The 27982-nt window shown below is 31.3% G+C and overlaps 3 protein-coding genes and 1 non-coding gene across 7 annotated transcripts in view; 3 read left to right on the top strand and 1 right to left on the bottom strand.

Moving 5' to 3' along the window:
* LOC18612423 (heterogeneous nuclear ribonucleoprotein 1) lies at window positions 5426-8477 on the top strand. Its single transcript, XM_018119168.1, has 4 exons — window positions 5426-5839; window positions 5987-6110; window positions 6382-6606; window positions 6944-8477. The coding sequence occupies exons 3-4, from the start codon at window positions 6388-6390 to the stop codon at window positions 8159-8161; spliced, it is 1437 nt and encodes a 478-aa protein (XP_017974657.1). The 5' UTR covers window positions 5426-5839; window positions 5987-6110; window positions 6382-6387; the 3' UTR covers window positions 8162-8477.
* TRNAL-CAG lies at window positions 15321-15401 on the top strand. The gene has a single exon. It is a non-coding gene; the product is annotated as a tRNA-Leu (tRNA).
* LOC18612422 (cytochrome b561 and DOMON domain-containing protein At2g04850) lies at window positions 15670-17402 on the bottom strand. Its single transcript, XM_007049208.2, has one exon. The coding sequence runs from the start codon at window positions 17085-17087 to the stop codon at window positions 15876-15878; it is 1212 nt and encodes a 403-aa protein (XP_007049270.2). The 5' UTR covers window positions 17088-17402; the 3' UTR covers window positions 15670-15875.
* Window positions 18799-27982, top strand: part of LOC18612421 (N-acetyltransferase 9-like protein) — a 10480-nt gene continuing 1296 nt past the window's right edge. Inside the window, exons 1-7 of one of the 4 annotated variants that reach the window (XR_001927424.1) lie at window positions 18802-19137; window positions 19278-19349; window positions 19488-19575; window positions 20740-20872; window positions 21081-21119; window positions 21768-21972; window positions 22351-22493. Coding sequence is in view for 2 of the 4 variants with exons in the window: in XM_018119296.1 (XP_017974785.1) it covers window positions 18963-19137; window positions 19278-19349; window positions 19488-19575; window positions 20740-20872; window positions 21081-21119; window positions 21768-21848 (588 nt within the window). In the remaining 2 variants the exon portion in view is untranslated. Of the gene's footprint in view, window positions 19138-19277; window positions 19350-19487; window positions 19576-20734; window positions 20873-21080; window positions 21120-21767; window positions 22258-22350; window positions 22494-27982 lie in introns of those variants that run through there. The other 3 variants (XR_001927432.1, XM_018119296.1, XM_018119297.1) reach the window with 3 other exon arrangements.

Raw genomic sequence — 27982 nt, 5'->3', positions numbered from 1 at the left:
CTAAGAGAAGGCTATATTAAGATGACTTGAGATTAAATGGTACCGTTCGTAGAACGGGCGTCACCGAGGTGCTAACCCTTCTCCGTGCGTAACCGCACTCCCGAACCCATCTCTAAAAACGTGGACCAGTTCTCACTCTGTCGACGAATCTAAAATCAATTTAGAACTTCGTCGATAGAATCGGGTTAATAGGTGACCAATCACACCTAGATAAAAAAGATTGGTGGTGACTCCTAAACGATTTTAATTTTCGCCTACGTTTGGTGGTCGGGTTCCCGGACTCTCACTTTGCGACAGTTCACACACGGAAAAAGGTGTGTGTGTATGCATGATATGATAAATTTGTTAAGTAAAGGTAAATGGATAGACTTGCTTGGGCTTAGTGAGCTATGCTCATTGAGCTCATGCGCCGGTCATGGCCCGAGAAATTAGGTCGTGACATATATGTTCACGCCGTTTGTTATTTGGGGTAGAATATCTATTTTCAAATCTAATGAACTTGAGTTAAATTATAGTAAAACCTTAAGCATTTAGAAGAAATTTGCCCTATTAAAAAATGGCTTAACATTTGATGTACTAATAATGTATAGTTTCTATATACACTGTCAGACCACCAAATCTTGAGATTTCATTAATGAGGCTTTTAAGTCATAGTGTCTTCTTATTTTGAGAGAAATAAAAAGTGGATCTTATTTTTTTTACCTCATTAATGAAGTGTCAAGATTTGGTGATATCATAGTGTATAAAAACTATACACTGTCAACGCATTAAATATTAATCTTAAAAAATTCACAACACCCAAAATATCAAAAAAGAAAAAACCTAAAACCACCTTTAAGAAATCTAAAATTTCTTTTGTGTCCCTTGAACTAAAAACTAAATATAGTTAGAAGTCCAAACGACTTCGTTTTTTAACCAACCAAGCCTAAAGAGAAAAAAAAAAAAGGGACAATTATCCACTACGGAGCTCTTCCCTCACCTATAGTGGTAATATAGATAGATAGATGCGACCGCCTAAATCAATATCCCATGTATATTTGTGCTAGATTATATATTTGGATATCTTTAGTTTCCTTTTTGGTAAACATATTTCCTTGATCATGTTAACTCATGCAATTCTAATTAAATTTAATTCTTTGAAAAACTTCATAGGTATTTTTTTGTCCTTTTGGTTCATCATTTGAATAATTTTATGCAGGCCTTAAACCGCCTATCTAGAAGAACCTTAATTATATCTATAAATGGATTTTACTATCTAATCAGTATTTCAGTCAAAATATATAAAAAGAAAATAATGATTGAATATGTTATATTTATGTTTTCCTTTTGATAATTTAGTAGTTATTGATTTAAAAGCACAGCTAAAAACCAAAGGGATGGTGTTGGTTGAGGGCTGGGGTTGATTTAAACGTCAGCCCAAAAGGGGGGATAGGTGACTTACAGCCTGGTAGTCTAGCTTTGCTGTTACTTGAGTCCTAGGTTTGGTCCACCCATACATTAATGCTTGTTTACAATATTGGACAAAGTTTATGGTTTAAATTAGAAATATCCACGAGCAACAAATGGCCGTAATTATTCAATACTTGAGTCGATTTGAACATTTCTTTTGGTAGAAGGAATGTTTGACTAACGACATTCCTCTATAAAAATACATATAAAAATTAGGTTTGGAAAATCTTAGCACCAATACACCAAATACTCTATGGAGCAAATTTTTTTTAGTGATTTGTAATATGAAAAGTAAAACTTCAAAATTTAAAATAAATAGAGGTAAGTTCCGAGGCATAGACATTGATCAAATAAATGTGTGCCATTAAAAATTAGATGGAAAAGGTAAAATGCAAGCAAGCAAGGAGATGAATGGAAGGAAGGGGAGACAAAGCATATCCCTCTTTACACATCATTTAATTAATGCAAGTCTTATGTTGCATGTGATGTATCTCTCCCATCATCACATCATCCCAACTAGTGGCAGGCTGGACAACAACCATGTAACCCACTAACCTTAGCTCTTGTACATAACGAATCAAACCTCCAAATAAAACCTTGATTCTTCTGCAATCTCTAAGAGGACAAATTTGGCATCAACTACCTTTGCTTTTAAAAGGCTCAATTAATTTCCAAACTCCAACTTTATTTTCAGATGAAATAAATTTGTTTGTTCCTTGTGTAATTCTAAATTGTCTCTTTATTAACCGAAAAGGAAAGCGTATTTGAGGGCTATGCAAGTTTTGGCAAGTAATGAGACGATAGGTGGAGTAATTAAGCCAGCTAGGTAGTGGAAAAACCAAAGTACCTTTCGTGGAGGGCACGAAGCAAAGATGCTCGACTGCTAATCATCTTCCCTTATCCAATATATATAACTACAGCTTTGAAGTTTTCCATCCACCATCCATGCAAATGCCACACCTAACTCCTTGTAGAGTGCTCAATAATCACTGTTACGTTAAAGGAAAATTATTAAATTAACTAATAATCTAACGCATGGCTTTACATTCATTTTACTCTTTAATAAACAAGAGCATTTATTTTGTATAAAACATATTATACATAGGTGATTTATTAATAAGATTATTCTTGAAATGTACTTGTACATTACAACGTAACTTGTAAATGAGTTCGAACTTTGATTAAATTATCATCTTCTTTTATGTTTACTAAATTAAATAAGAACTTCAATTATGAGTTTGTTTAAAGTTAATTTATGAACTCATAAATGAGCTCAACTCAAAAAGGAAGCTAAGTTTAGTATTCAACTTTCAATTTCAATAATTTTTTAATAAAAAAATTAGCTCAAATTAATTTTAAATTTGAACTAGACAAAAATACAAAATAAAAAAAAGATTGAATGAATGAACTCACAGTTATACTAGTTGTGTTTTAACTTAACTGGGTTACACTGATTTTGTGCCAATATAATGCTGGTAATTGGCATAATTGCCTACCTAATTAACAGCAGGTAACAGCAAATTCTAGCAGCCTTAAAAGTACTCAAAAAAGGAAAATCCAGCTACTTAACTACTTGGAGTTAGGCCAACATGGCAAAAGTAATACCGAAAATAATAATTGATAAATAAGTAATTAAGTTGAAGTAAGCGAAATTAGTCAATTTTCATTAAGGATTAAAGACAAAAAAAAAAAAAAACAAAAATTAAAGCTTATAGAGGAAACTATTAAAAAATATACAATATATATAAAATTTTTAGAAAGTCACATCTCATAGTTACACGAGGCTCCACCTGTAGAGATTAATTATTGGCTTTTGTTAATATTGAATGAGTGTTCGCTTTTGGTGCAAAAGTTTTTTTTTTCTTTTTCTGACAAATAATTTGCGTTGGTATTAAATATGTGCTTCTTATATCAGGTAATATATGTGCCAAATGATTAGGGAGAAGAAAGAAAAAAAATGCTAGCTTAATAAATGCCAAGTTTCTTTTTTTTAATTGAAAGATAATTTATAATTTTTATAATAAAAAAGCGGAATACTGTATATTTTGCACGAGGCAGTTTGGTTGGTTCGTGTACTATTTTTTTTTTGTTTTGTTTTGTTTTGATAAGCAAAAGTAAAATGGTATTTGGATACAAAAATAGATAAATATTTTTTGAAAAATTATAGCTAAAATATGTTATTTTAATTTGTAGATTGTAGAAAACATGATTTTACTTTTGCTTAAATTAATTATCTTATAATTTATGTTATATTTTATTATATATTTTTAGTCAATTATAAATTTACTTTTTTATGTTTTGATTTTGTCTTAAACTATCTCTTCAAAGAGAAAATAAGAAAATTATCAACTAGACGGATTGAAATTGATTTGGGTTAAACAAAACGTTACCAAATTGTATTTTCCATACTTTTTTTTCTTTTTTCTTTCTAATAAAAAAGAGAGAACTGTATGCTTCAAGAGTTATTAAAAAAATAAGTTAATATAATTATTTAAATAGATATGTTATTTAATCTTATTTTTTGATGATTAAAAATTTCACCACTACTATTGTTTTTCTGAAACTTATCTGATAGTAAATTGAATTGCTATTCTACTTTTTATGTTATTAAGTTGTATTGCTCAAATTATTCACATATAAATTAAATTATTTTATATATCTGAACATTTAATTTATTGGTTGGTATATAATCATTTTGTTTAAAGAGTAAAATTTGAATTCTTTTTTCTCAATTATTAAAAAAAATCAATTTATTCCATGACCTAAAAAGGCTAGTTTAAGTTTATCATAAACAACCAAAAACATGTTTACTTAAATTTAATAGTTTACGCTCTTGACCCAAAAAAAAATCCTAAACAAAATTTAACAAAATTAGAGAAAAAAAGCAAAAAAATAAAACAAATGGACAAATTAGACCCGCACAAGCAATGGACCTCTTCCCTTTTTTTTTTTTCTTTGAAAAATGAAATTGGAGTTTAGGTCTTCCGTCGTGATGCTCATCCCCACACTAGTTAAGTTGCACGATTCACAATTTCACATACATATTAATAATATTATTTATATATTTTTTCACATTTTACACATGTCTTAATATAATAATTTTAAGAGTAATATTTAACATTTGTAGACAACATTGCAAATTTTATTTTCTTAATGTTAAAAGACAATTTTCTCTTAATTTAAAATTAATATTTTATAATTTTTTTATGTTAACAATCATAAAATCATCAAAATTTACAAAAAAGAAAAAGTTTAAAATTTTTAACATAAAATATATTGAAACCGAAGATCTTCTTTCATCGTTGTAGCATCAAAACCACTTTTAATATTTATATGTTTTAATAATTAAAGAAAAACAAGATACGGTAGTTCATTGGTCAAAATTAATAAAAGAAATTACCTAATTTAATTTACTTGACGTTTATCTCGAATGCACCAAACTTAAATTCAAAGTATTAATTTCAAAAACAAGTAGTCAAATAAAGTTAAAAGTAAAAAAAAAAACTCAGATCAATTCTGACAATACTACTGCTGGAGTTGAATTATTCGTACACCTAAAAACAAAATAAAAAAAATATCAACGATCCGAATGAGATCATTGTTATTAATCAATTGATGAAAACGAAAATCCAACGGCCTGCTTCAATTTAAAAAGGACCCAAACAAAGTCCAATAAGAGTAGCATGGACCTGAAAATCTCATGCATGCAGGAGACAAGCATTAACGCGCGTGGAGGTGCGGCAGTAGAGTAACATGATCCCAATAAGTATAAAAGGAGGGAGGACAAGCCAAATCTCCTCCCCACCAAATTTATCAGATCAAATAAACCTCTCTCCAAAAAAAACGAAAAACTTTCCTTTTCTTTTTTTTTTTCAGTTTTTTACTGCAATAAAAAAGAGACCTTTTTGATTTTTTTTTTTTACATAAAAATTTTCAAACCGATTTCCTAAAATATATAAAATTAAATGAAAAGAAGAAAGAATATCAGGCTCTCTCCTCCATTTTTCTGAGAGACTTTCTCTCTCTCTCCCTCTCTCTATATATTCCTCACGGCATACCCTTGAAAATCTTCCCTTTCTCTCTCTACAACATTTCTCTCTTTCCTCTTTTTCTATCTAAACAAAGTGTGTTTTTTTTCTTGCATTTATACGATACAAATTTTTATAAATATTTGTCTTAACTGAATTTGCATTGTGGGTGTAAAAAAAAAATTGAGATTTTTATAAGGAAGGACACAATTGAGAGAAGAAGGAAATATTATTTGTGGGGGGCAAGGCAAATAGAAGAGAAGAAAGAGGATGAAATTAACCTCCTCTATTCTTATTCTTATTGTGCCTCCTCTCAGATCTTAGTTTTTTGCAAGATTTGGCACTTGGCTTTCCTTTGATTGGTGGGTTTTTTTTTTAGCTGAATCTGGATTTGGGTTTTCGATCCTTTGCTTTAATTTTCAATAAAAGTTTTATAGCTACATCAATTTTCTGATTGATCATCTGTCTGGGTACTTTTTTGCTTTTGCCTTTTCATTTCTGAACTCCAGGTGAAGTTAAATTCCGGGGTGGTCGGTTGATTGATCCTGGGAGGATCTGTTTGTTTCTAAATTTTGAATCAGAGAGAAAATTTCCATTTTGTATCGGATTACAGTTTTGTTGTTAAAATAAAAGGTATTGAATTGTATCTGCATTATTGTGATTGGATTGCTAAGGTCAATGAAAGACACAATTTATATATGTTATTATTAATATGATTCACTGAGAAGGTTCTTTTGGTATTAATTTTTGATTGGTCTATTATAATTGTCGTTGCAATTAAATTTGATGTCTTGCATTGGATCCAGTAATGAATTTGGCCTTCTTATGTTAGAGTGTGTGTCTGATTTGCATTTGTGGAAAATTTAGACTTTCTATTGATGGAGCTAGTTTTTCTGGAATGTAGAAAAAGATGTCTGAGAATGGTAAGCTATTTATTGGTGGGATATCTTGGGACACCAATGAGGAGCGTCTCAAGGAATATTTTAGTAGTTTTGGTGAAGTGGTAGAGGCAGTGATCATGAAGGATAGGACCACAGGCCGTGCCCGTGGTTTTGGTTTTGTTGTCTTCTCTGACCCGGCTGTTGCTGAGAGAGTCATCAAGGAGAAACACAACATTGATGGCAGGATGGTAAGTTGTTGATTTTAAGCACACTTTTTTAGATTAATGTTGTGCAATGTACTATCATTGATGCTAATAGGTTATTGTAGCAAAGGATGAAATTCAATTCCTTATCGGAGTTATGAACCTGATATTGTAATTGCAGGAATTGGTATTATTCTGGTTCTGTCTCCAACTAATTCAAATTTGAACCAAGAGTAATCATGCTACCTCTTATGTATCTTTTTTGTTGCAATGATATTGGTTTTGTTTGTAATTTTATTCATTTAGTGAAATTACTTATACTGAGCTGAAGGAGTTTGTGATGTTTAAGTTTTATTTTCACTATCGAGTTACTTATCCTCAGGTTGAGGCAAAGAAGGCAGTTCCTCGGGATGACCAGAACATTATGGGTAGAAGCACTAGCAGCATCCATGCTTTGCCTGGTCCAGGCCGCACACGAAAGATTTTTGTAGGAGGTTTAGCATCTACAGTCACAGAGAGTGACTTTAAGAAGTATTTTGATCAGTTTGGGAACATCACAGATGTTGTGGTGATGTATGATCACAACACGCAAAGGCCTAGGGGCTTTGGTTTCATCACTTATGATTCAGAAGAGGCAGTGGACAGAGTGTTGCTAAAAAATTTCCATGAACTGAACGGTAAAATGGTTGAGGTCAAACGAGCAGTTCCCAAAGAGTTATCACCTGGTCCTAGTCGTAGCCCACTTGGTGGATATAACTATGGTCTGAATAGGGTCAACAGCTTTCTTAATGGTTACACTCAGGGATATACTCCAAGCAGTGTTGGAGGCTATGGACTTAGGATGGATGGTAGGTTCAGCCCTGTTGCTGGTGGTCGAAGCGGGTTTCCTCCTTTTGGTTCTGGTTATGGAATGGGCGTGAACTTTGAGCCAGGGTTGAACCCAAGTTTTGGAAATACTGCAAATTTTAGTAGTAATATCAGCTATGGACGGGGGTTGGGCCCTTACTATATTGGTAATACAAATAGATTCGGTAGTCCTATTGGGTATGATGCAAGTAGTGGAGGTAATTCTTCCTTTTTCAGCTCTGTGACCCGGAATCTTTGGGGAACTGGGGGGCTTAATTATAACACAAATGCTGCTAGTTCCAGTGCATATATGGGATCTGGAAGTGGGAGTATCGGAGGAAGTGCCTTTGGAAGCAGTGGAATTAGTTGGGGTTCTTCTGCAATTTCCGGTCAAGGTGGAGGAAATAATGTTCCTAGCAATAGTGTTAATTTTGGCTATGGAAGTGGTGATAGCAGCTTTGGGTTGGGAACAGCAGGGTATGGAAGAAACAGTGGGACAAATGTGCCACCAACATCATCATACACAACATCAAATGGTGGTTATGATGGAGCCTTTGCAGACCTTTATGGTGGTGCTTCAGTTTATGGTGACACCACGTGGCGAACATCAACGTCTGAGCGAGATGGTTCTGGTTCCTTTGGCTATGGACTTGGTAGTGCCACTTCTGATGTTTCTGGTAAAAGTTCTCCTGGTTATGTTGGTGGTTATAGCGTTAATAAGAGACAATCAAATAGAGGTAAGACTTGTTACTAGCATCCTAAAATTTTTCTGTAAGAGATTTTCAGCTTGAGGAAATTTCCTGTTAACTTTAAAGAATTATTATTGATGTTCATAGGAGGTTAGTTGCAAAATCTTGTTTAGATGTTGTAGAAGCATAACTAAATAGAACCTTAAAAACTTTTATGTTAGGACTCTGCAAGCTATCTTTCTTTGGGTCCAAGTCTTAAATTTGGCAACACATGCCTTGTAGTAGTATGATCTTTCATTTCTTAACAGCTGCTTACTTTGCTTTCTAGTTATAGAAGAACAATGTCTGTCAAGATCAATAGACATCTTTTGAACGTAATGACTGTATGATTCATTTATTAATTGAATGTTGTTATTATTTGTAATGTGTATAGCATTTACATTTGACAGGTTTCATAACATCTCCGAAATTGGTTATATAATTTGGTAACTTTTAATAAATCTTTAAATCTTCAAAGATGGGGGTAGAGAAAAAGAGATAATGGAAATTTTTGTTGAATAATTAAGGCTCCTAAAATTTTCAAGTTATGATATTAATGTTGAAACTGTTGTATCAAAATAATAGTTGTCTTGTACAAAGATATTTTCATAGAGTAACAATAGCACAGACAAAGAAAACATTTTTGATCTATCTTGTTATTGCTCCTTCTATTGTAAACACGTTTGTTCTTGCACAAGTTGAATTAGCTATTTTGGCTGCTTGAATACTTCCTATGTTTAAGCTTGAATTTTAAGATTTCAGATGCGCTAATTGGTTTCCTGAAATTAGTAGCACCTTTAGGGTTATATTTCTTATTTCATATTATGTTAGGATTTATAGGTTGTAAGCTATAAATATGTAAGTTTATAATTTTCTAAAGAGTTTTGATGATGGATTATGGAGATATTCAGTTGTTGGAATTAAATTCCTTCTCTCTACTTGTCCTTCCCTCTGGTTTTCTTTTTCCTCGAATTTTCTGCCTTTCTCTCTCCATATTTCTGTATTTCTGTCCCTTCTCTTCAGTTTTCCTCTCTTACTTCTAACTTGTGCCACCTCATTCTCATCTTTTCAGCTAATCTTCTTGGCCTACCGTTGCTTGAATTGTTATCAATCTTTAATTCCTTGATATCTCTTTAGCATTTTTAAAGTTTAAAGTGCAATTCTAATTTGAACAAAGCTCTTCACTAGACATACCAAGTTGGAGCTCTGTGTAACTTACCTTTTAAGTTCCTGTATGACCTATTCCAAGTGGAAGTCATGCAAATAGATGGTTTCAGAGGCAACTCCTAAAATCTTTGACATGGTACACAGCTATTGTGCATGTGTGAATTGTGATTTTGGACAGACATTCCATTGTGATTTAGTGTTTGCATGCTATGAATAGTCAAAGAATTATTGCAAATATAGTTTTTCGTAAACATCTTGAAAGAAATGTGTTACATTCTCATTTTTCTATACACAGACACACACCTGTGATTCCTTGACAACTGATTGCAAGAGTTCTAAGTTTTTGTCACAGTCATTTTTCATGGCACCTATAAAATCTTTTCTTTACTGTTACCTTAATGTGATTGTCTTGGAATGTTACTTTTCTTCTCAGAACTTTTCCCATGCTTCTTAGCACTTCGCCATTCAAGTCCTTTTTCAGTAATGTTTATTGAAAACTTTTTTGTTGGGACAGAAACAAAGTCTTAGATCATTTTTTATGGAGAGAATATAAATGTGTCTTATAAGGACGTATTTCTTTTTCCTCCACCTTCTGTGGATTGCTTTTTGGTCTTTTGGTTTTTTGTTCCTTTTTTTGGGCTAGGCAAAGTGAAGCAATTGCTTTTGCTCTCCCATCTTCTGTTTTCCCCTTCAACTTCATTGGCCCTTTCATGTTAAATGGCTTAGTGGTCTCATGTCAACTCTACAATATTTCCACTTGGTTGTGGTGTGATCAGGTTCCTAAGCATAAAAATGAACAGAGTGCTTAGAGAAGGAGGATGCCTGAGAATTGAATGGCAAAGACAAATGAGTTGAATTTGTGCCTTGCACATTTAGATTTAGCATGGGTTTGGTTTAGCTCTATGTTTCTCATATGACAGGGAGTTGAACTTTAACCGTGTTTCTCTTGATATTGACAGAGGGGTATCATTCTGTTTTCTAGACATGCCACTTAAATCTTGTCCCTTTTTTTTTTTTTTTTTGTAGATGTGAGGCACCATAATTTGCTTATGGAGGCTCTTTTGTCACTTCTTACTTCCTCTTTTTAGTTAATTTAGGGTCATGAAAACATGATAGTAACTAAGAAGAGAACCAACTGCATTATTTTCATTTTCATAGAAGTGTTAGTTTATATCCATCCGTTGTAGAACATGCACCTATATGAACTCTCTCTCTCTCTTTCTAGTAACTAATAAGAAAACTAACTGCGTTATATTTTGTTTCCATAAAAGCATTAGTTTGTATCCAACTGTTGTAGAACATGCAGTTATACAAAAATACCTGAAATCTCTCTCTCTCTTTCTATATATATATATATATATGTATGTATGTATGTATTCACACATAGATATGCCTAGGCTGCAGCTCAATGATACCAGCATGCAAGTTTTTCTTTTCAAAAGGTAGAAGGTGGAAGAGGCATGTCTTAGTCAAGTGTCTTTTCCTTTTCTTCTTCAAGTTATATTTGATTATAAACAATGCTTTTAATCGATAAAGAAGGACAATGCATTTTGTTTTTATAATTATTTTACCAGAATAGAGAAAAGGTTAACTTTGTCAATGTGTGAATTTTTGTTAAAAATAGAGCTGTCCTGTCAAGTTTGGGGTAAGGGCTTCCATGGAATAAGACTATCCATTGCCTTATTTCTTTTAACGAGTATTATTAACCGTTGGATGGACTTTCGTTCACTAGCTATTACTGCTATTAATGTTGCTTATTTAGAAAAAAAAAAAAACTAAATGTCTATGATCATTTGTACTTGAAAATCAGAACTCTTTAATTTTTTTTTTGGTACATGTGATATTATGGGCTGCACAATGGGAGGTAGCCTTCTCCTGTAGCATTTGTTTCATTTGAGGTGAATGCTTTTCCAGTGCCTTGTGTTTAAGGTCCCAGCACTTTGAAGGTGCCTTATATCTTTAAAAGCACTGCTGTCTGCATATGGTAGGACACACACAAAGATGGAAGGGAGCCGCTATAGAAACATTAGACCAATTATTATCATCCTTTTATACTTAAGCCTATATGTGAATATAGCATGATAACTTGCATTTGCACCTTGACTTCCTCATATTCTCATATTCTGGTGGACTGGGTGGGTTTTGGTTTTTTTTTACATCTCTATTCTGAAATTTATAGAAAGTTAATGAAAAAGGAAAGAAAGTGATGGTTAGGGTAGTGGTTGATATAAGACTTTGATGCATATTTGCATGCTCTTTAATTTACTTTGCATGGAAGTTTAAATGTATGATAACTAAAATGATTAGAAGAAGTGAATTGATATTTGAGTTGACCATTGGATATCTGGTAATCCTGCTACTCTTGAAGTTGCTATGACTGGGGAAAAAGAGTAGCCAAACCATAAACCCCAACTTGTCTGGAGGTGGAGCGTTCAAAGTTCCTAGGGGTTGCGAGATTAAGTCCTGTAGCTATTATATGAATGGCCTAAGTTTATAGTATAGACTTCTGCAATGGATGGGGGATTTATGAATTCAGAAAGATTTCACTCCTATGATCCAGTCCAACCATTGGATTCTAAAGAAGTTAAAAGGAAAGGAAAGGAAAAAGCAAAGGAATCGTCTTGGAAAGAAAGGGCAAGGAGACATTCTTTTCAGAGTCTTCTATTGAAGGATCTACTCAAGAATCTTGTAGAGGGATTGAATTAAGTAGATTTCATATGAGTGGCCTATCTTGTAGTCCTGATTGGCAATTCTAAAGTTCTTTTAGAATTGGATTTTCTTTTGACAAGCAATAATTCTTCAACGTATGCTAAAAGGGTTTCATGGCTTGAGGCAAGCATGGTATTTAGAGCACATGATAGAATGAATTCTGATAGAATCCACTAGTTGGCTAAGGAAAAAGGTTATGGACTCAGAGTCTGTATTATTGAGTTATTGTCTGATGTGCAGAGTTTCTTGACTGCTCTTTTTGGCCTTACAGTCATAGATTTGATTGCCTGCTGTTGCAATAAATTTGTTTATGGTCTTTTATATGTGTATTATTTCAACAATTATGCTTCAGCAACTGGCAACTTTTGTCCTTTTTTTTACTAATTGAAGTTAGAAATTTCTGATCCCGCTTGTAAGTGCTCTAGTACTATCTTGTTCTTTTGAAGAAACCAAATGCTCTTTTAGATTTTTCCCAAAACATGTTTTTTAATGTACTTTCTAAAAGATTGTTGTAATCAGTACTTCTTGAGTTTTTTTCTTTACATTTACACAATTTGGTTTTCTCTTGGTTCAGGAATTGCTACCTAGAAGATTATTTTGGTTATCACAATACTGTAGGTGAAGATAATCTTGTGAAGCAGGTGATCTGTGAATTCTGCACATTTCCCTCGTTTATATCTTTCAGTTAAATGAAAGTTGGTTATCTAGAGCTAACTGGAGTGTGCCTGTTTTGGAGAATTAAATTTAGAGATAGAGATTACAAGGGATTTTGTGTTAAGGCTTGAGTTTTGAGTTATCATTTTAGGTTTTTTTTTTGGGTACTTGAGTGAGATGTAAAATCAGATTGCGGGATATAGTCAGAAATGTATCATGCATCTCATGTGAGGCGGCGATACATAAGGATATAGACTATTTTTTTTTTCTCCCTAGAATTTATGTTCTGTAATGGCTCTGGCAAAGTTGTGGGTTCTTGTCAGGTATGCTTTGTGTTTTTTTTTTTTCCTTATCTTCCATTATTTGGGTTTGTTGTTCAGCCAGATTGTATCTGAGGTTCTTGTCGATTTACTAGTGTGAAACATTAAAAGGGATACCCATCTAGGGTCCCTCTGAATAAGTTACGACATATGCTGATTCTTTCTCCATTGAAACTTTTGTGGAACAGGTTGAAACTTTGTTTGTGGAAAATTGAAATGGACAATTAGAATTGAATTTTGATCTCATACCTTTTGCTTTGCTTGCAATACATTGAGAAAACACATAACTACACAAACCTTTGTACAGACTAAATATGCAAGCCATGTTCATGATTAGTGCCGTTTTGATGATTTCTGGATGATGCTATCGTCTGTCTATCTCAATCTCTGTGTCTCCACCAATGCCTGTCTGGATGGAAAATCACTCTATGCGTGCCTTTGACAAGTAGCACGATACAAGTTGCTCCCTCGTGCGTTCAACCACGAGTAATGCTTATATTATGATAGGGACACCGTAAAGGGAGACCATTTGGCTTGCTGCATTCATATGCTATGTTTCGCTTTATATTATTCTTTGATTGCAATGGAAAGAGCTGAGGCGAGAGGAGCTCGGAATAGCTAATAGCCCAAAAGTTGAAAAACAAAAAAGGGGAGGGGAGGGAACATCACCATTCCGACCTTTGATCACTATGTAATTGGTTGTGAGGAATCAATTTGAACTTGTTTTACAGGCTGTAAATTGGTAAAACCCCAATCCTACTACACGTAATTGATGGGGAGAAAGCTAATGGGGTGGGCATTGGGCCGACAATCTTTCCCTCTGAAAGAGCTTTGCCTATTGACTTGGAAAAAACATGGATGAACAACGCGGATGGTGATGAGAAAACACTAGCGGGGAACATGTGGGCATCTTGACCTCTGCTTTGTAAGCATCTATCCCGGGTTGATCTAATTTCTTTCAAAGTTGTTTGATGCGCAAGGTGTGCGGCTGTTAGTGATCAAATTCGCCACCGCAATGATCCTACTACAGTAACAGTTTTACTAATTCCTTTACTTTTTGACATACCAGAGACTCAAAGTGATCACACAAGGTAGGAAGGAATCGTATCATCTTGGCATCGTATTAAGCCTTCCGTAGATGCATGTTTTCTCGTCTTCAGCTTCGCTCATCCAAGCTGTCTCCATAAGGATAAGGGAGACTACTCTCTGTTGGAATAATTTAATTTTTTTTTTTTTGTGTCTAAATTCATTGTATAGGTGTATTGCGTATATTTATTCATGTATATCTTGTTACTTGTGGTATATGTAATTAAATGTCAAGAGTCACTTATTGTACCTATAAATACCCTATTGTACGGGGCCATTGGAATGCAAGTGAGAAGAAGAATTTCAAAAGATCTTCCTCTTTCTCCAACAAAGTGGTATCAAAACCACTTTCCCAGATACGTGAGAGATTATAGATAAAGACTATGATCCAACACAAGGTTGAGAAGGGTGCTATGGCAAAATCCAGGAACAAGGATAAACAAGCTCTCATCCAAGTTTGGATGATTATATTTTGTAAGCTCTCCAATGTAATTTATGCAAAAGAAGTCACACTTGAGTATTTGATTTCTTAGTTAATAAGATTTTACAAAATTCATTTCAAGGAGTTGATAAAGTGAAGAAGGTGGGACTCCAATCACTACGAGGTGATTTTGAAGTTTTATTTTTGTCAATTAATTGAAACTGCATGGAGGAAATATTGAAGATGAAAGATTTTTTTTTTCTTTGATTTCAAAATTCGAACAAAACAAGCGATTCTATTCACTTAATTTGAAAGCATGTCTTATGCGACTTAAATATGTTTAAAATACTCATAGTGCTCTGGTGTATATATCACATTATTATGATGTGGAATCTACTAAGACTTTTGTGTAAGTCAAAAGTCTGATTTTTTTTCTTACCAATAAATACAAATTAAGCTTTTTTTTTAAAAAAAAAATGTTATAACTTGGAATCTTTAGAGATTTAGTTTAAAGCCTAACAAAATGAACGTTGTGAGATACATATATGTGAAAGGATATTGGCTCCAATAATCTATTTGCTAGTTTGTTGAAAGAGTAGGAGAGACTAAATTGTATAATTGGTGCAAGTTAAATTGTGGTGAATAAAATTTTCTTACATAGTTGCATAGTGAATTTACTTCACACAAATTGTTTGATTAGCATTTGAAATCTTGAGCTTTGGTAAAACCACTTACTAAATCAAGTCTAATCTCCAAAGATATTAAATGTTTTAAATTATAATTTCAAGCAAACTATTAACCTTTTAATGACCCAACCTCGATAATAATGTCAAGATGGCCGAGTTGGTCTAAGGCGCCAGTTTCAGGTACTGGTCCGAAAGGGCATGGGTTCGAATCCCATTCTTGACAAATTTTCTTTTTTGTATTTTGGCTAAGGTTTTTTTCGTTTTCTGGCTAAGTTCGATGATGGGCCTGTTTTATTGACCAAGGCCCCATAAAAAAACCTGGGAAATATGAACCCAATTTTTAATAGGCCCTTTTTTTTTTAAATAAAAACAGGCTTGTTATTATAATTCAATGGTAGTACAATACATTTGCGCAAGAAATCATGTTTCAACATGTATTCCAAGCTTCTCATTGAAACAAATTTTGATTCTAATTTATATAAAGCATAAAATAAAAATTGTTGCTCTGAACATTTGCTAAGCAACATATTTTATTATGTATATTTGGCTATAAATACAACAAATGAGAACCTAGGTTTCAAAGCAGCATCCACAAATTCCTTACAACATTGGACTTGACATCACAAAATTAAACCCAAATGGGGAGTTTTTAGAACCATTTTACTCACTCATTTCCGTTTCTTTTTCTGTGATTTACTTAACTATGAATTCCGCTGTGGATTCCACTACCTTTATCTGATCCTGAAATCAATCCTTCTCTCCTCATCTTATCTTCTTTAGATTTTCTACAGAAAATGACCCAAGAGTTCACTTCCAAAGCTATTGAGACACCTACCAATGTCGATAGGCACAAACAGTAGCCCAGCTTAGCATAAGACCTGCTTTCTCCCATAACTTCGAAGCCCTGGAAAACATTCACAACCCCAAGCACCACGCAAGCATACCCTACAAAATGGTGATAAGATTTCCAGTACTTCCTGAATTTATGTGTAGTCTTTGGCCTAAACAGTAGAGCAAGTGTTTGAAGAGCCCCCAAGCAAAATGCCGCGAATCCAAGCTTCCTGTGGAGTCCATACGTGATTCCCGGTGACATTTCACCTAGCCTGATCCCAATTGCAAATCCCACAGTTCCAAGGGAAAATGCGGACAATTGGATCCCTGAATGAACATAAAACCAAGTAGGCCCTAACGCTTGTACGTGGCGCAAGTAGCGTGCAGTGACAGCTCCCATCGGAAGCAATAAGCCCCATGCGATGGCGTTAATGATTCCATGAACAAGTTTGAGTATATTAATGTTGTTGTGCTGTGTAGCTGCTGAGCCAGAGAAGATATCAAATGTAGCAATGGAGGAAAGGTCATTAGAAGTGGTCGGATGGATGGTTGGGGAGTAGCCTTGGACATATAGTCCTCTGTTCCAAACATGGTGAATCTTGGTTTTGTTTGTTTCAAGTTTTACCGTGGCATAAATTTGAACTGCGGCACCGTTATGTATAGTAGCCATTTTGCCACCGTATAAGGTAGCTGATGAAGAAAGTAAGTGGATATCAAGGGGGCGAGAGAGGAGTGGGGTTTTCTGGAGTTTAACAGTTGGGTCTAAAATGTAAGGAAGCAGGACTAATTGACCTGAGTTAGGATCCGGAAACGCGACAAGGGCACGTGTACCGGTCATTTCCGCGGAAGTCGGATTAATGCCCCATCCCACCCATCCGGAGGGTGATATGAAAGTGCCAAAGAAGCAAAGGTCTAATGTGGCATTGTGGGGATGGAACGTCCAAGCAATTGAGGCTTGTTGGGTAGGAAGTGTCATGCATTTCTGAAAGGATTTTGTGGCGGTGGTGGTGCTACAATGAGCTGAGAATGCAGTGTTTACATGGGAAGAGAAAAGGAAAAGAAGGAAGAGAAGGATCATGGTTGTGGAAGAAGAATGGAGGGGAGATGAATGAACGAGGCCCTGCTTTTCTTAACATTTATGAGATTGGTACTGAAGGTTTTGTTGGGCAGTGAGAGCGGTCAGTCATGATGGCTATTGAACAAATTATGAGGACGTTGTGAAAGTGCTTAGCTTTGAAGTTAAGACTACGTTAAATTTTGGGTTTGGTAGATGTCTCAAAAGAGATTAAGGATGTGATTGTTTTTAAGCTGTTTTGCCTGATTTAAAGAATATCCCAAGCAGTCTTCCACATCGTTTATTCCATCAAAAACCCTTTGTTTTTTCCCTGAAAAATTAATATTCTTGAGTCATTCTTTTCATTTCTCAATTGATAGAAATAGTTTCTGTTAGGGACTTGTACTGAATGAGAATTCGAAGATAATCGTTTATTATGCCTTTAATCTTCAAATTGCAAGAGGTTTTGGTTGAAAATCAGGATTGTGGTCTGCTTGGCTTTGAAGCTAAGCTACAAAAACGTGAGATTCTTTTGACTGAAGTGATGAAGCTTTTTAGCAGTAGGCCTTGGAAGCATCTTTCCATCATTGTAGATAGCGATATCTTAGTCACTAGTGAAACTCTAAAACCATGTTTGTTTAGTGGCAGTCCCTCACAGCAAGAAGTTCCATTGCAGCGTCAGTAGATATGGCCTACCCTGATTAATGTGGAAGCAAGCAGCAATCATCAAAGGGAACCTCATTCGAACACTCAAAAAAGAAATGACAATGCAATTGTACTGGACGCTAACAAATTGAATTACAGAAAAGCTTTGCCTTCTGAGCAAGGTTTCCACATCTTCTTCAATCCGTTGGTCATTTTTCTTTTCTTTTCTGGTCCCTCTTTCCTGCACTCACGCCAATAAAGATCCCTCACCCTGTGCTCCCCCTTCGTTGACTATTGTGACCCCACTTCACGCAAAATTGACATACAACAATGGCGTAATATTCTCACTCATGATTTTCTTTTTGTTTTTTTTGGGTCAGGAGAAAACTTTTATTGCACAAGCATGACACAATTTTTGTATGAAATGACGCATTTTTTCAGTTTTTCATTTTACTGGGCCTCCTTAACAAATATAAGCACTAATGTCACTTATAATATATAAAATCATAATATCCAAAAAAATTCTTAAGTTATTCATAAAATTTTAAATAAATTTTTATTTTTATATTATCTTTAATTAAATTTTTATATTTTTATTTTGAGTTATATAAGACTTTATAATCAACTATTATTAATTAAGATACCGCTTATCATTCATTTGATTTTAATGAGATATGCTAGTATGTTATAATAAATAATGACATATAATGATGATATAATCATGTGATTTTGTTATTTTTATATAAATGTCATATCATAAAAACTTAATTAAATAAAATAAAAATATATAAATTTAATTAAATATAATAAAATAATAATTTTTTTAATTTTTTTAAAATAATTTACAACTTTTTTCCAAGTATTATACCATTTATAAACTACAGAAGCATTAGATATTGGTTGCATATTCTTAATTAGTATATGTTTTATAAACCCTAAACCTAAGTACTTAATGCTTCAATAAAAAAAAAAAAACCTTGGATTTGTTTGCTTAATGTTTTTATTATTTCTTTTTTCAGAGCATCCTTCTCCTTCTATAACTTTTTTCCAATAATAATTGTACTGTTTCCAACACCAGTAAAACCTTTCGACAACTAGTGGACAAAATTTGAGTTAAAACCTAAAACGGCAGCGTCATGCACTGACCCTTTGCTCAGATCCAAGCAGCCTAACCCAAACACAACTGTTGGCCTGGCTCTCTGATCAAACTCAGTTCGATCCTAGGCGAGTTTTGGCAACACAGAAGCAAAAGTGATGGGTATGAGTTTGGAAGGACAAAAGGTGATAATGGTACCATACATGGAAGCGCATGTCCCAAAGTACCACGTCTGGATGCAGGACCCTGCTCTCCTTCAAGCCACCGGATCAGAGCCCCTCTCCCTCCAAGAGGAATACGATATGCAGCTCTCTTGGAACCAAGACCCTCTCAGTTGTTCTCTCTCTTTATACGAATCTCTGTTCTTTTTTTTTCTTTATTTCAATTTTTGTCATAATTTCTCAAGTGGGTTAGTTTTGTTTTTGCCTTTTGAGTTTGTAATTAAGGTTTTCAAGATTGTTGTTTTTCAACAGAGAAAACTTTCATTGTTTTGGATAAGGAGATGGTTGAGGGAAAGTTTGTTCATGGGGGTCCCCATGTGGAAGGTCAGCTAAATTTTTTAAATTTCACCCTTGATTTGAGAATTTAATTTGTCAAGATGTTTTAAATAGTGTTTTCACTTTTTTTTTGGTTATGTTTATTAATTATGATTTATGATGGACTGATGGTAAATGATGATCCAGCCATGGTTGGAGATGTGAATATCTACATGAATGATTTGGATGACCCTCAATTGGCAGAGATTGAAATTATGATAGCTGAACCAAAAAGGTACTTTCCTTTTACTTCTCGACAATAAACAAATCTATTTGTAAAGTGAAAGTTCTTGCCTCGCCCCATATTTTGTGCCCATCAGATTCATCAACATTAAACTTTTTTTTGCTTATTTCATTTCTCTTTTAAAATTTTATTGATTTTCGTTGCCTTTTTCTTCTTTTCTTTATTGTTTTCATATGGATGAATCATTTATGGGCAAGAGTGCTGTCGAAATGAAGTATTGTTAAAATAATTAGTGGACATCAGCATGTAGAGCTTGCTATGATGACTGTGGGGATGGAAGTGGGGGGATGCATTGTGTAATTATCTTCTTCATTTCTGGTGTCTTACTCAATCAAGTGTTAGAATAAAAATACCTTTCCCTGCTGGTCTGCTCCTCTGTTACCTAATGGAATTACCATTTTTTTCGTCCTTTTTGTTTTGGATTTTGAGTGTGTGCCTGTGCTGCGATTGTTGTCTTATGTTGGTATTGTGTGCTTAGAAACAGGACTGATTAGATAATACAACTCTTGGGAGGAGAAAAGAATAAACTGAAATGTTTAATTCAGACAAATCAGCAGGTGTAACACTTCAGAATGTTTACATGTGTCACAGACAAAAAATTACCTGGCAATTTGGATTTTCATTCCTTACTTGTATCCTTCGTGGTTCCCTTGTGTATTCCTGATTTTGGAAGTCATTTGAACATATCATATCATATAAATATTTGACCAATCTTGGTAGTTCTGATAGATTTTCCTAATGTAGGCTTGGTCCTTTTGATATTTGTTGATGGCCCCAAGTCCCCTAGCTTAGGAGCATGTAGAAAATAAACACAACTAATGTAAGGATTTTGTGATGGATGAATATCAATTGAAAACATTTCAAGGGGAAAAATTAACAAAGAAAATGTAAATCTAAAGGTGGAAATGCTTGAAAGGGTAGGTTGAAATTCTTTTGGAATACAAAGGCTTCTTTATTTCAAGTTGAGTTTATAAATACAAATTCCAGAGTGACATTTTTGAAAATATTTTTTTGATCCTTATGACCTTGTAGTTGATGTGCTATAAATCATCTAGGACACAAAAGAAAGATTCAAAATTGTGTACTTGGTTTAAATTCTATTTTAAATATTCCCTTTCAATCACATCTCTTAATGTTTTGCTGATGCTAGAATAGCCGCGGTAAGGGCCTTGGGAAAGAATCTGTCTTCTTGATGATGGCTTATGCTGTTCAGAATTTTGGAATCCATGTCTTCCGTGCTAAAATTGGAGAATCAAATGGGTCATCTCTTAGCTTGTTTCGGAAATTGGTCTCTCTCGCTCTCTCTCTCTCTCTCTCTCTATATATATATATATATATGCCCTAAAAAGCTTGTTTTCTTGTTTTTACACTTTAATGCAAGACATTCATTTTAAGGATTAATGTCCAACCTCTTGCATGGGGGTTAAGAGACTCATATGCAATATGTATGTACACTTGTTCTTCCTGGTTGATAAATGCCTTTATGGTTGGTGTAGGGCTTTGAGGAGGCTTCTTATAGTGAAATCTTCAAGGAGGTGAGATATTCCTTATGTCATCAAAAGTGATTGGGCAAACCTGTCTGTTGGTTTTTGAGGCCATAGGAGTTGCTGTGATCTTTGATTGTTTCCCCACTCCCCTTTGCATATGCAGGCCATCTTAATAACTAAAATTAGTTTACAGCTTTAAATAAAATCAAATAAAAGTCTTAATTTTACTGAGCTAAGAATATGGTCCTAAATCCAGTAGAGTGGCACATATGTACAGTTTACCTGAAATTGTTATTTGCTTTTAATTTTGAATAAGTGGACAATAGTCATGTAATCTTCAGATATATGAATTAGAAGTTGCCAGATCAACCTAATTTGATGACTTTACCATCTAGTTTTCATCATGAGGCCCCGGCTCAAGGTACAATTAATAGGAGATCAGAGAACCAGAAGAAAATTCTTGTTAAAAACGTTTTCTAAAGTAGTCAGATGATACTTAATTCTTTTCATCTCATAGTTGATGTTCAACATGAATCTAATGTGCGCTCACTGGCTGAACAAATGTTCCCTAACTATTAGTCTTATGTTTCTTGACCAACCAAGATTGTAGGATAGGCTTATGTCAATATTGGGTGGTTTATATGTTCCTTGTATAATGTTTCTGAGACTTTTGGTTTCCTTCTGCATGATTGACAGGTAACATTGGAGTTGGCAGTGACAGAGCAAAAGCGAGAGGAGCTTTCGCTGTTGTTTGGTGATGTGGTTACACATACATAGCCCAGAAGAGGTTGTATTTTGTCCCCACCACCCCCCCCCCCCCCTAACTTATTTACAAAAGGAAACACTTCCATTGGAATTATTTGCAATCATGCCGAGAAGCTGAAGTTGGTTAGAGTTGGAGGTAAGCTATAGTTGTATTTATCTTATAAAAACTCCTCTTAGAGTTGAGTACTTCCAAGGAGGCTAGTTGGAGTGTTAGGAGAGTGCTTGAAAGGCCACTATTTAAGTTTGATGAAGGAGCTGATTTGCTATTTCCTTCATGCTTTTCCTAGAGGATCCAAGACATATTTTGACAACCAAAATATTGGCAGGACGAGTATCAATTAGTAATAGCGAGTTGTAGAAACCAAAATTGCAGATGTAAATGCCATTTGCTTGAATTTAATGGTTACTACTATGTTTAAATGTTGGGTTTCCAGGAACAATCAAGTAAAAAATTTTGATACTGATTTAAAACTTTGCTTTTGGTAATAAACTAGTGAAGCAAACTTCTGGACAGGCATTCTGGGCTTCGTCCGACAGCTGTTCCCAAGGTGACGGAAATGGAGCAGTCCCAGCGACATAACACTCTCGCCTGATACAAGATGACCCTGAGGAATGTTGTTTGAAACCGAACTTCCAGCTTGCCAGACATAATGACAGGTAGTTTGATATCCTAATGGTCCTAGTACAGCAAAGATAATATGGAAGGCTACGAAGAAGAGCCATTAGATTTAAAGGGTTCATTTTCAGCCACTGATCAATAAAAAAACTTGCAACTACAACAGACAAATAGGTTAGATAAAAACCTAAATAACCCAAAATAAATAAAAATAAAAATGATATTTAAAAGGAAATAATTAACCAAGAAATATTAATTAAAGTGAAAAAACTAAGAGAATAACAGAATTTTTATGAAAATTAATCATTTATAATTATGTTTTCAAGTAAAAAAGATTANCAAAATAAATAAAATAAAAATGAATTTAAAAGGAAATAATTAACCAAGAAATATTAATTAAAGTGAAAAAACTAAGAGAATAACAGAATTTTTATGAAAATTAATCATTTATAATTATGTTTTCAAGTAAAAAAGATTAAATATTGAGAAATTTTTAAATAAATATTATAATAAAAATTTAATTTAATAAATCAATATTTTAACTATGATTATTTTTATTTTCGTTATTATTTATTTATAAATTAAAATTTATAAACCATTAAATACTTTTAACTCAACAATAAAAAATTAAATGTTTAATTTTTACAACAATAAATTTATTTTAACTTAATTGTCTTGTTACGGTAAACTTCACATATTTACGTTAATATTTTTCAACACTTATTCTACTTTTATAATTTTTTACGTTAATTCTTACGGTTTTATGTTAAGATTTATAAACTACTAATTTTCACTATAATCTTTTTATCCTTACTATTATTCATGCATATATTAAAATTTGTAAGCCGTAAAATACTTTAAACTCAAGAATAACAATTAAAATATTTAATTTTTTCAAAAATTATGTTTATTTAACATAATTTATTTGTTATGTTAAATATCACACATTTACATCAATATTTTAGTCATGTTTGTTCAACTCTTATAATATTTTATGTTAATTTTTATCGCTTTACGTCAAGATTTTTTTACTATTATTTTTCGGCGTAATTATTTTTATTCTTATTATTATTCATGCATATATTAAAAATTGTAAGTCATAAAACACTTTAAACTCGAGAATAACAATTTAAATATTTAATTTTTCTAAAAATTATGTTTATTAGGTATAATTGACTTGTTACGTTAAATCTCGCACATTTATACCAATATTTTTAAAATGCTTGTTTCACTTTTATAATGTTTTGTATTAATTCTTATCGTTTTACGTCAATACTTTTTAAATATTAATTTTTACCATAATTTTTTTTATCCTTACTATTATTCTCGCATAAATTAAAATTTGTAAGTCGTAAAGCATATCAAACTCGAGAATAACAATTTAAATATTTAATTTTTAAAAAAATTATGTTTATTAGATATAATTGACTTGTTACGTTAAATCTTACACATTTACGTAAATATTTTTAAAATACTTGTTTCACCTTTATAATGTTTCACGTTAATTCTTACAGTTTTACTTTATGACTTCTCAATTAATAATTTTCATCATAATTCTTTTTATTCTTATCATTATTAATGCATACATTAAAATTTGTCAGCCGTAAAAAACTTTAAATTCGAGAATAAAAATTTAAATGTTTAATTTTCTTGAAAATTATATTTGTTTGACATAATTGACTTGTTATATTAAATCTTACATATTTATGTTAATATTTTGTTAATCTTTGTTCTACCTTTATAATGTTTTACGTTAATTCTTACTGTTTTACGTTAATTACTAATTAATACTATAATTATTTTGTCCTTACTATTATTCATCTATAAATTAAAATTTGTAAGCCGCAAAACACTTTATAAAGCTAGAACAAACATTGTCAAAATATTGACATAAATATATGAAATTTAATGTAACAAGTCAATTATGACAAATAAACATAAATTTTGAAAAAATTAAATATTTATATTGTTATTCTCGAGTTTAAAGTGTTTTACGGTTTAAAAATTTAATCTATGAAAAAATAATGGTAAGGATATAAAGAATTATATTGAAATTTAGTAGTTAAAAAATCTTGACGTAAAGTAACAATAATTAATGTAAAACATTATAAAAGTGGAACAAGTATTTTAAAAAATATTGATATAAATGTGTGAGATTTAATATAACAAGTCAATTATGTTTAATAAACATAATTTTGGGAGAAATTAAACATTTAAATATTATTCTCGAGTTAAAAGTGTTTTATAGCTTACAAATTGCATGAATAAAAACAAAGATAAAAAGAATTAAGGTGAAAATTAATAATAGAAAAATTTTGACATAAAGTGATAAGAATTAACATAAAACATTATAACGGTTGAACAAATATTGTCAAAATATTGACATAAATGTGTGAGATTTAACGTAACAAATTAATTATGTCAAATTAATATAATTTTTTGAAAAATTAAATATTTAAATTGTTATTTTCGAGTTTTAAAGTGTTTTATGGTTTACAAATTTTAATATATGCGTGAATAACAGTAAGGATAAAAAGAATTATGGTGAAAATTAGTATTTAAAAAACCTTGATGTAAAGTGATAAGAATTAATGTAAAGTATTATAAAAGTGGAACAAGCATTTTTAAAAATATTGATGTAAATATGTGAGATTTAACGTAACAAGTCAATTATGTAAAATAAACATAATTTTCTGAAATATTAAACATTTAAATTTTTATTTTTACGTTAATTCTTATAACTTTACGTCAAGATTTTTTAAATACTAATTTTCACCATAAATCTTTTTATCCTTACTATTATTAACTTATAAATTAAAATTTGTAAACCACAAAACACTTTGAACTCAAAAATAAAAATTTAAATATTTAATTTTTTAAAAAATNTGTAAAATAAACATAATTTTCTGAAATATTAAACATTTAAATTTTTATTTTTACGTTAATTCTTATAACTTTACGTCAAGATTTTTTAAATACTAATTTTCACCATAAATCTTTTTATCCTTACTATTATTCACGTATAGATTAAAATTTGTCAATCTTAAAACACTTTAATTTGAGAATAAAAATTTAAATGTTTAATTTTTTAAAAAATTATGTTTATTTGATATAATTGACTTATTATGTCAAATCTCACACATTGACATCAATATTTTGTTAATCTTTGTTCCACTTTTATAATATTTTACGTTAATTCCTACTGTTTTACATCAACAACTAATTAATACTATAATTATTTAATCCTTACTATTATTCATCTATAGATTAAAATTTGTAAGCTGCATAACAATTTAAATTAGAAAATAAAAATTTAAGTGTTTAATTTCTCTGAAAATTATATTTGTTTTACATAATTAACTGGTTACGTTAAATCTCACACATTTATGTCAATATTTTGAACTTGTTTCACCTTTATAATATTTTATGTTAATTCATACCGCTATACATCAAAGTTTTTTAAATGCTAATTTTCATCATAATTCTTTTTATCCTGACTATTATTTACATGTAGATTAAAATTTGTAAGCCATAAAACACTTTAAGCTCGAGAATAACAATATAAATATTTAATTTCTTTAAAAATTATGTTTAGTTAATATAATTGACTTATTATGTTAAATTTCATATATTTACGTCAACATTTTGACAATACTTGTTCAACCCTCATAATATTTTATGTTAACTTTTATCGTTTTACGTTAAGGTTTTTCCACTACTAATTTTTACCGTAATTCTTTTTATTCTAATTATTCACATATATATTAAAATTTGTAAGATGTAAAACAATTTAAACTCGAAAATAACAATTTAAACGTTTAATTTTTCCAAAAATGATGTTTATTAGACATAATTGACTTGTTACGTTAAATCTTACATATTTAAGTCAATATTTCAACAATATTTGTTTCAGTTTTATAATGTTTTACGTCAAGGCTTTTTAAACATAATTTTTGAAGAAATTAAACATTTAAATTGTTATTCTCGAGTTCAAAGTGTTTTACGGTTTACAAATTTTAATATATGAGTGAATAACAATAAAGATAAAAAGAATTATGATGAAAATTAGTAGTGAAAAAATCATGACTTATAGTGGTAAGAGTTAACATAAAACATTATAAGGGTTGAACAAACAGTGTCAAAATATTGACGTAAATGTATAACATTTAACGTAACAAGTCAATTATGTCAAAAATAAATATAATTTTTTGAGAAACTAGACATTTAAATTGTTATTCTCGAGTTTAAAGTATTTTATGGCTTATAAATTTTAATCTATACGTAAATAATAGTAAAGATAAAAAGAATTATGATGAAAATTATTAGTTGAAAAATCATGACTTAAAACTATAAGAATTCACATAAAACATTATTAAGGTGGAACAAGCATTTTAAAAATATTGACATAAATGTGTGAGATTTAACGTAACAAGTCAAATATATCTAATAAACATAATTTTTGAAAAAATTAAACATTTAAATTGTTATTCTCAAGTTTAAAGTGTTTTATAGCTTACAAATTTTAATTTATGCAAGAATAATAGTAAAGATATAAAGAATTATATTGAAATTTAGCAATTGAAAACCTTGACATAAAATGGTAAGAATTACGTAAAACATTATAAAGTTGAAACAAGTATCGTGAAAATATTAACGTAAATGTGTGAGATTTAACGTAATAAGTCAATTATGTCAAATAAATATAATTTTTGAAAAAATTAAATATTTGAATATTTATTTTCGAGTTTAAAGTGTTTTACAGCTGATAAATTTTAATCTGTATGTGAATAATAGTAAGGATAAAAAGAATTATGGTGAAAATTAGTATTCAAAAAGTTTTGACGTAAAACGGTAAGAATTAATGTAAAATATTACAAAGCTTGAACGAGGATTGTCAAAGTATTGACGTAAATATGTGAGATTTAATGTAACAAATTAATTATGTCAAATAAACATAATTTTTGAAAAAAAATAAAACATTTAAATTGTTATTCTTGAGTGTAAAGTATTTTACGGCTTAAAAATTTAATCTATGCAAGAATAATAGTAAGGATAAAACAAATTACGGTAAAAATTAGTATTTAAAAAGCCTTGACATAAAACGGTAAGAATTAATGTAAAACATTATAAAGGTGCAATAAGCATTTTCAAAATATTAATGTAAATGTGTGATATTTAACGTAATAAGTCAATTATGTCAAATAAACATAATTTTTGAAAAAATTATGCAATTAAATTTTTATTCTCGAGTTTAAAGTAATTTAAAGCTTATAAATTTTAATTTATGCATAAATAATAATAAGGATAAAAAGAATTATGGTAAAATTTATTTGTTAAAAAACCTTAACATAAAGTGGTAAGAATTAACATAAAACATTATAAAGGTAAAAAAAGAATTGTCAAAATATTAACATAAAGGTATGAGATTTAATGTAACAAGTTATAATAATAATTTTAATTGAATTAAATTAGTTAGATATAATGTTAGTATAAAAATAATAATATTTTTATATTTTAAAGTAAAAAAATT

Source organism: Theobroma cacao, chromosome 1, assembly GCF_000208745.1.
Source record: "Theobroma cacao cultivar B97-61/B2 chromosome 1, Criollo_cocoa_genome_V2, whole genome shotgun sequence".
Taxonomy (NCBI): domain Eukaryota; kingdom Viridiplantae; phylum Streptophyta; class Magnoliopsida; order Malvales; family Malvaceae; genus Theobroma; species Theobroma cacao.
The sequence above is the reverse complement of the archived record's forward strand: the minus strand, read 5'-3'. Positions and strand labels throughout refer to the sequence as shown.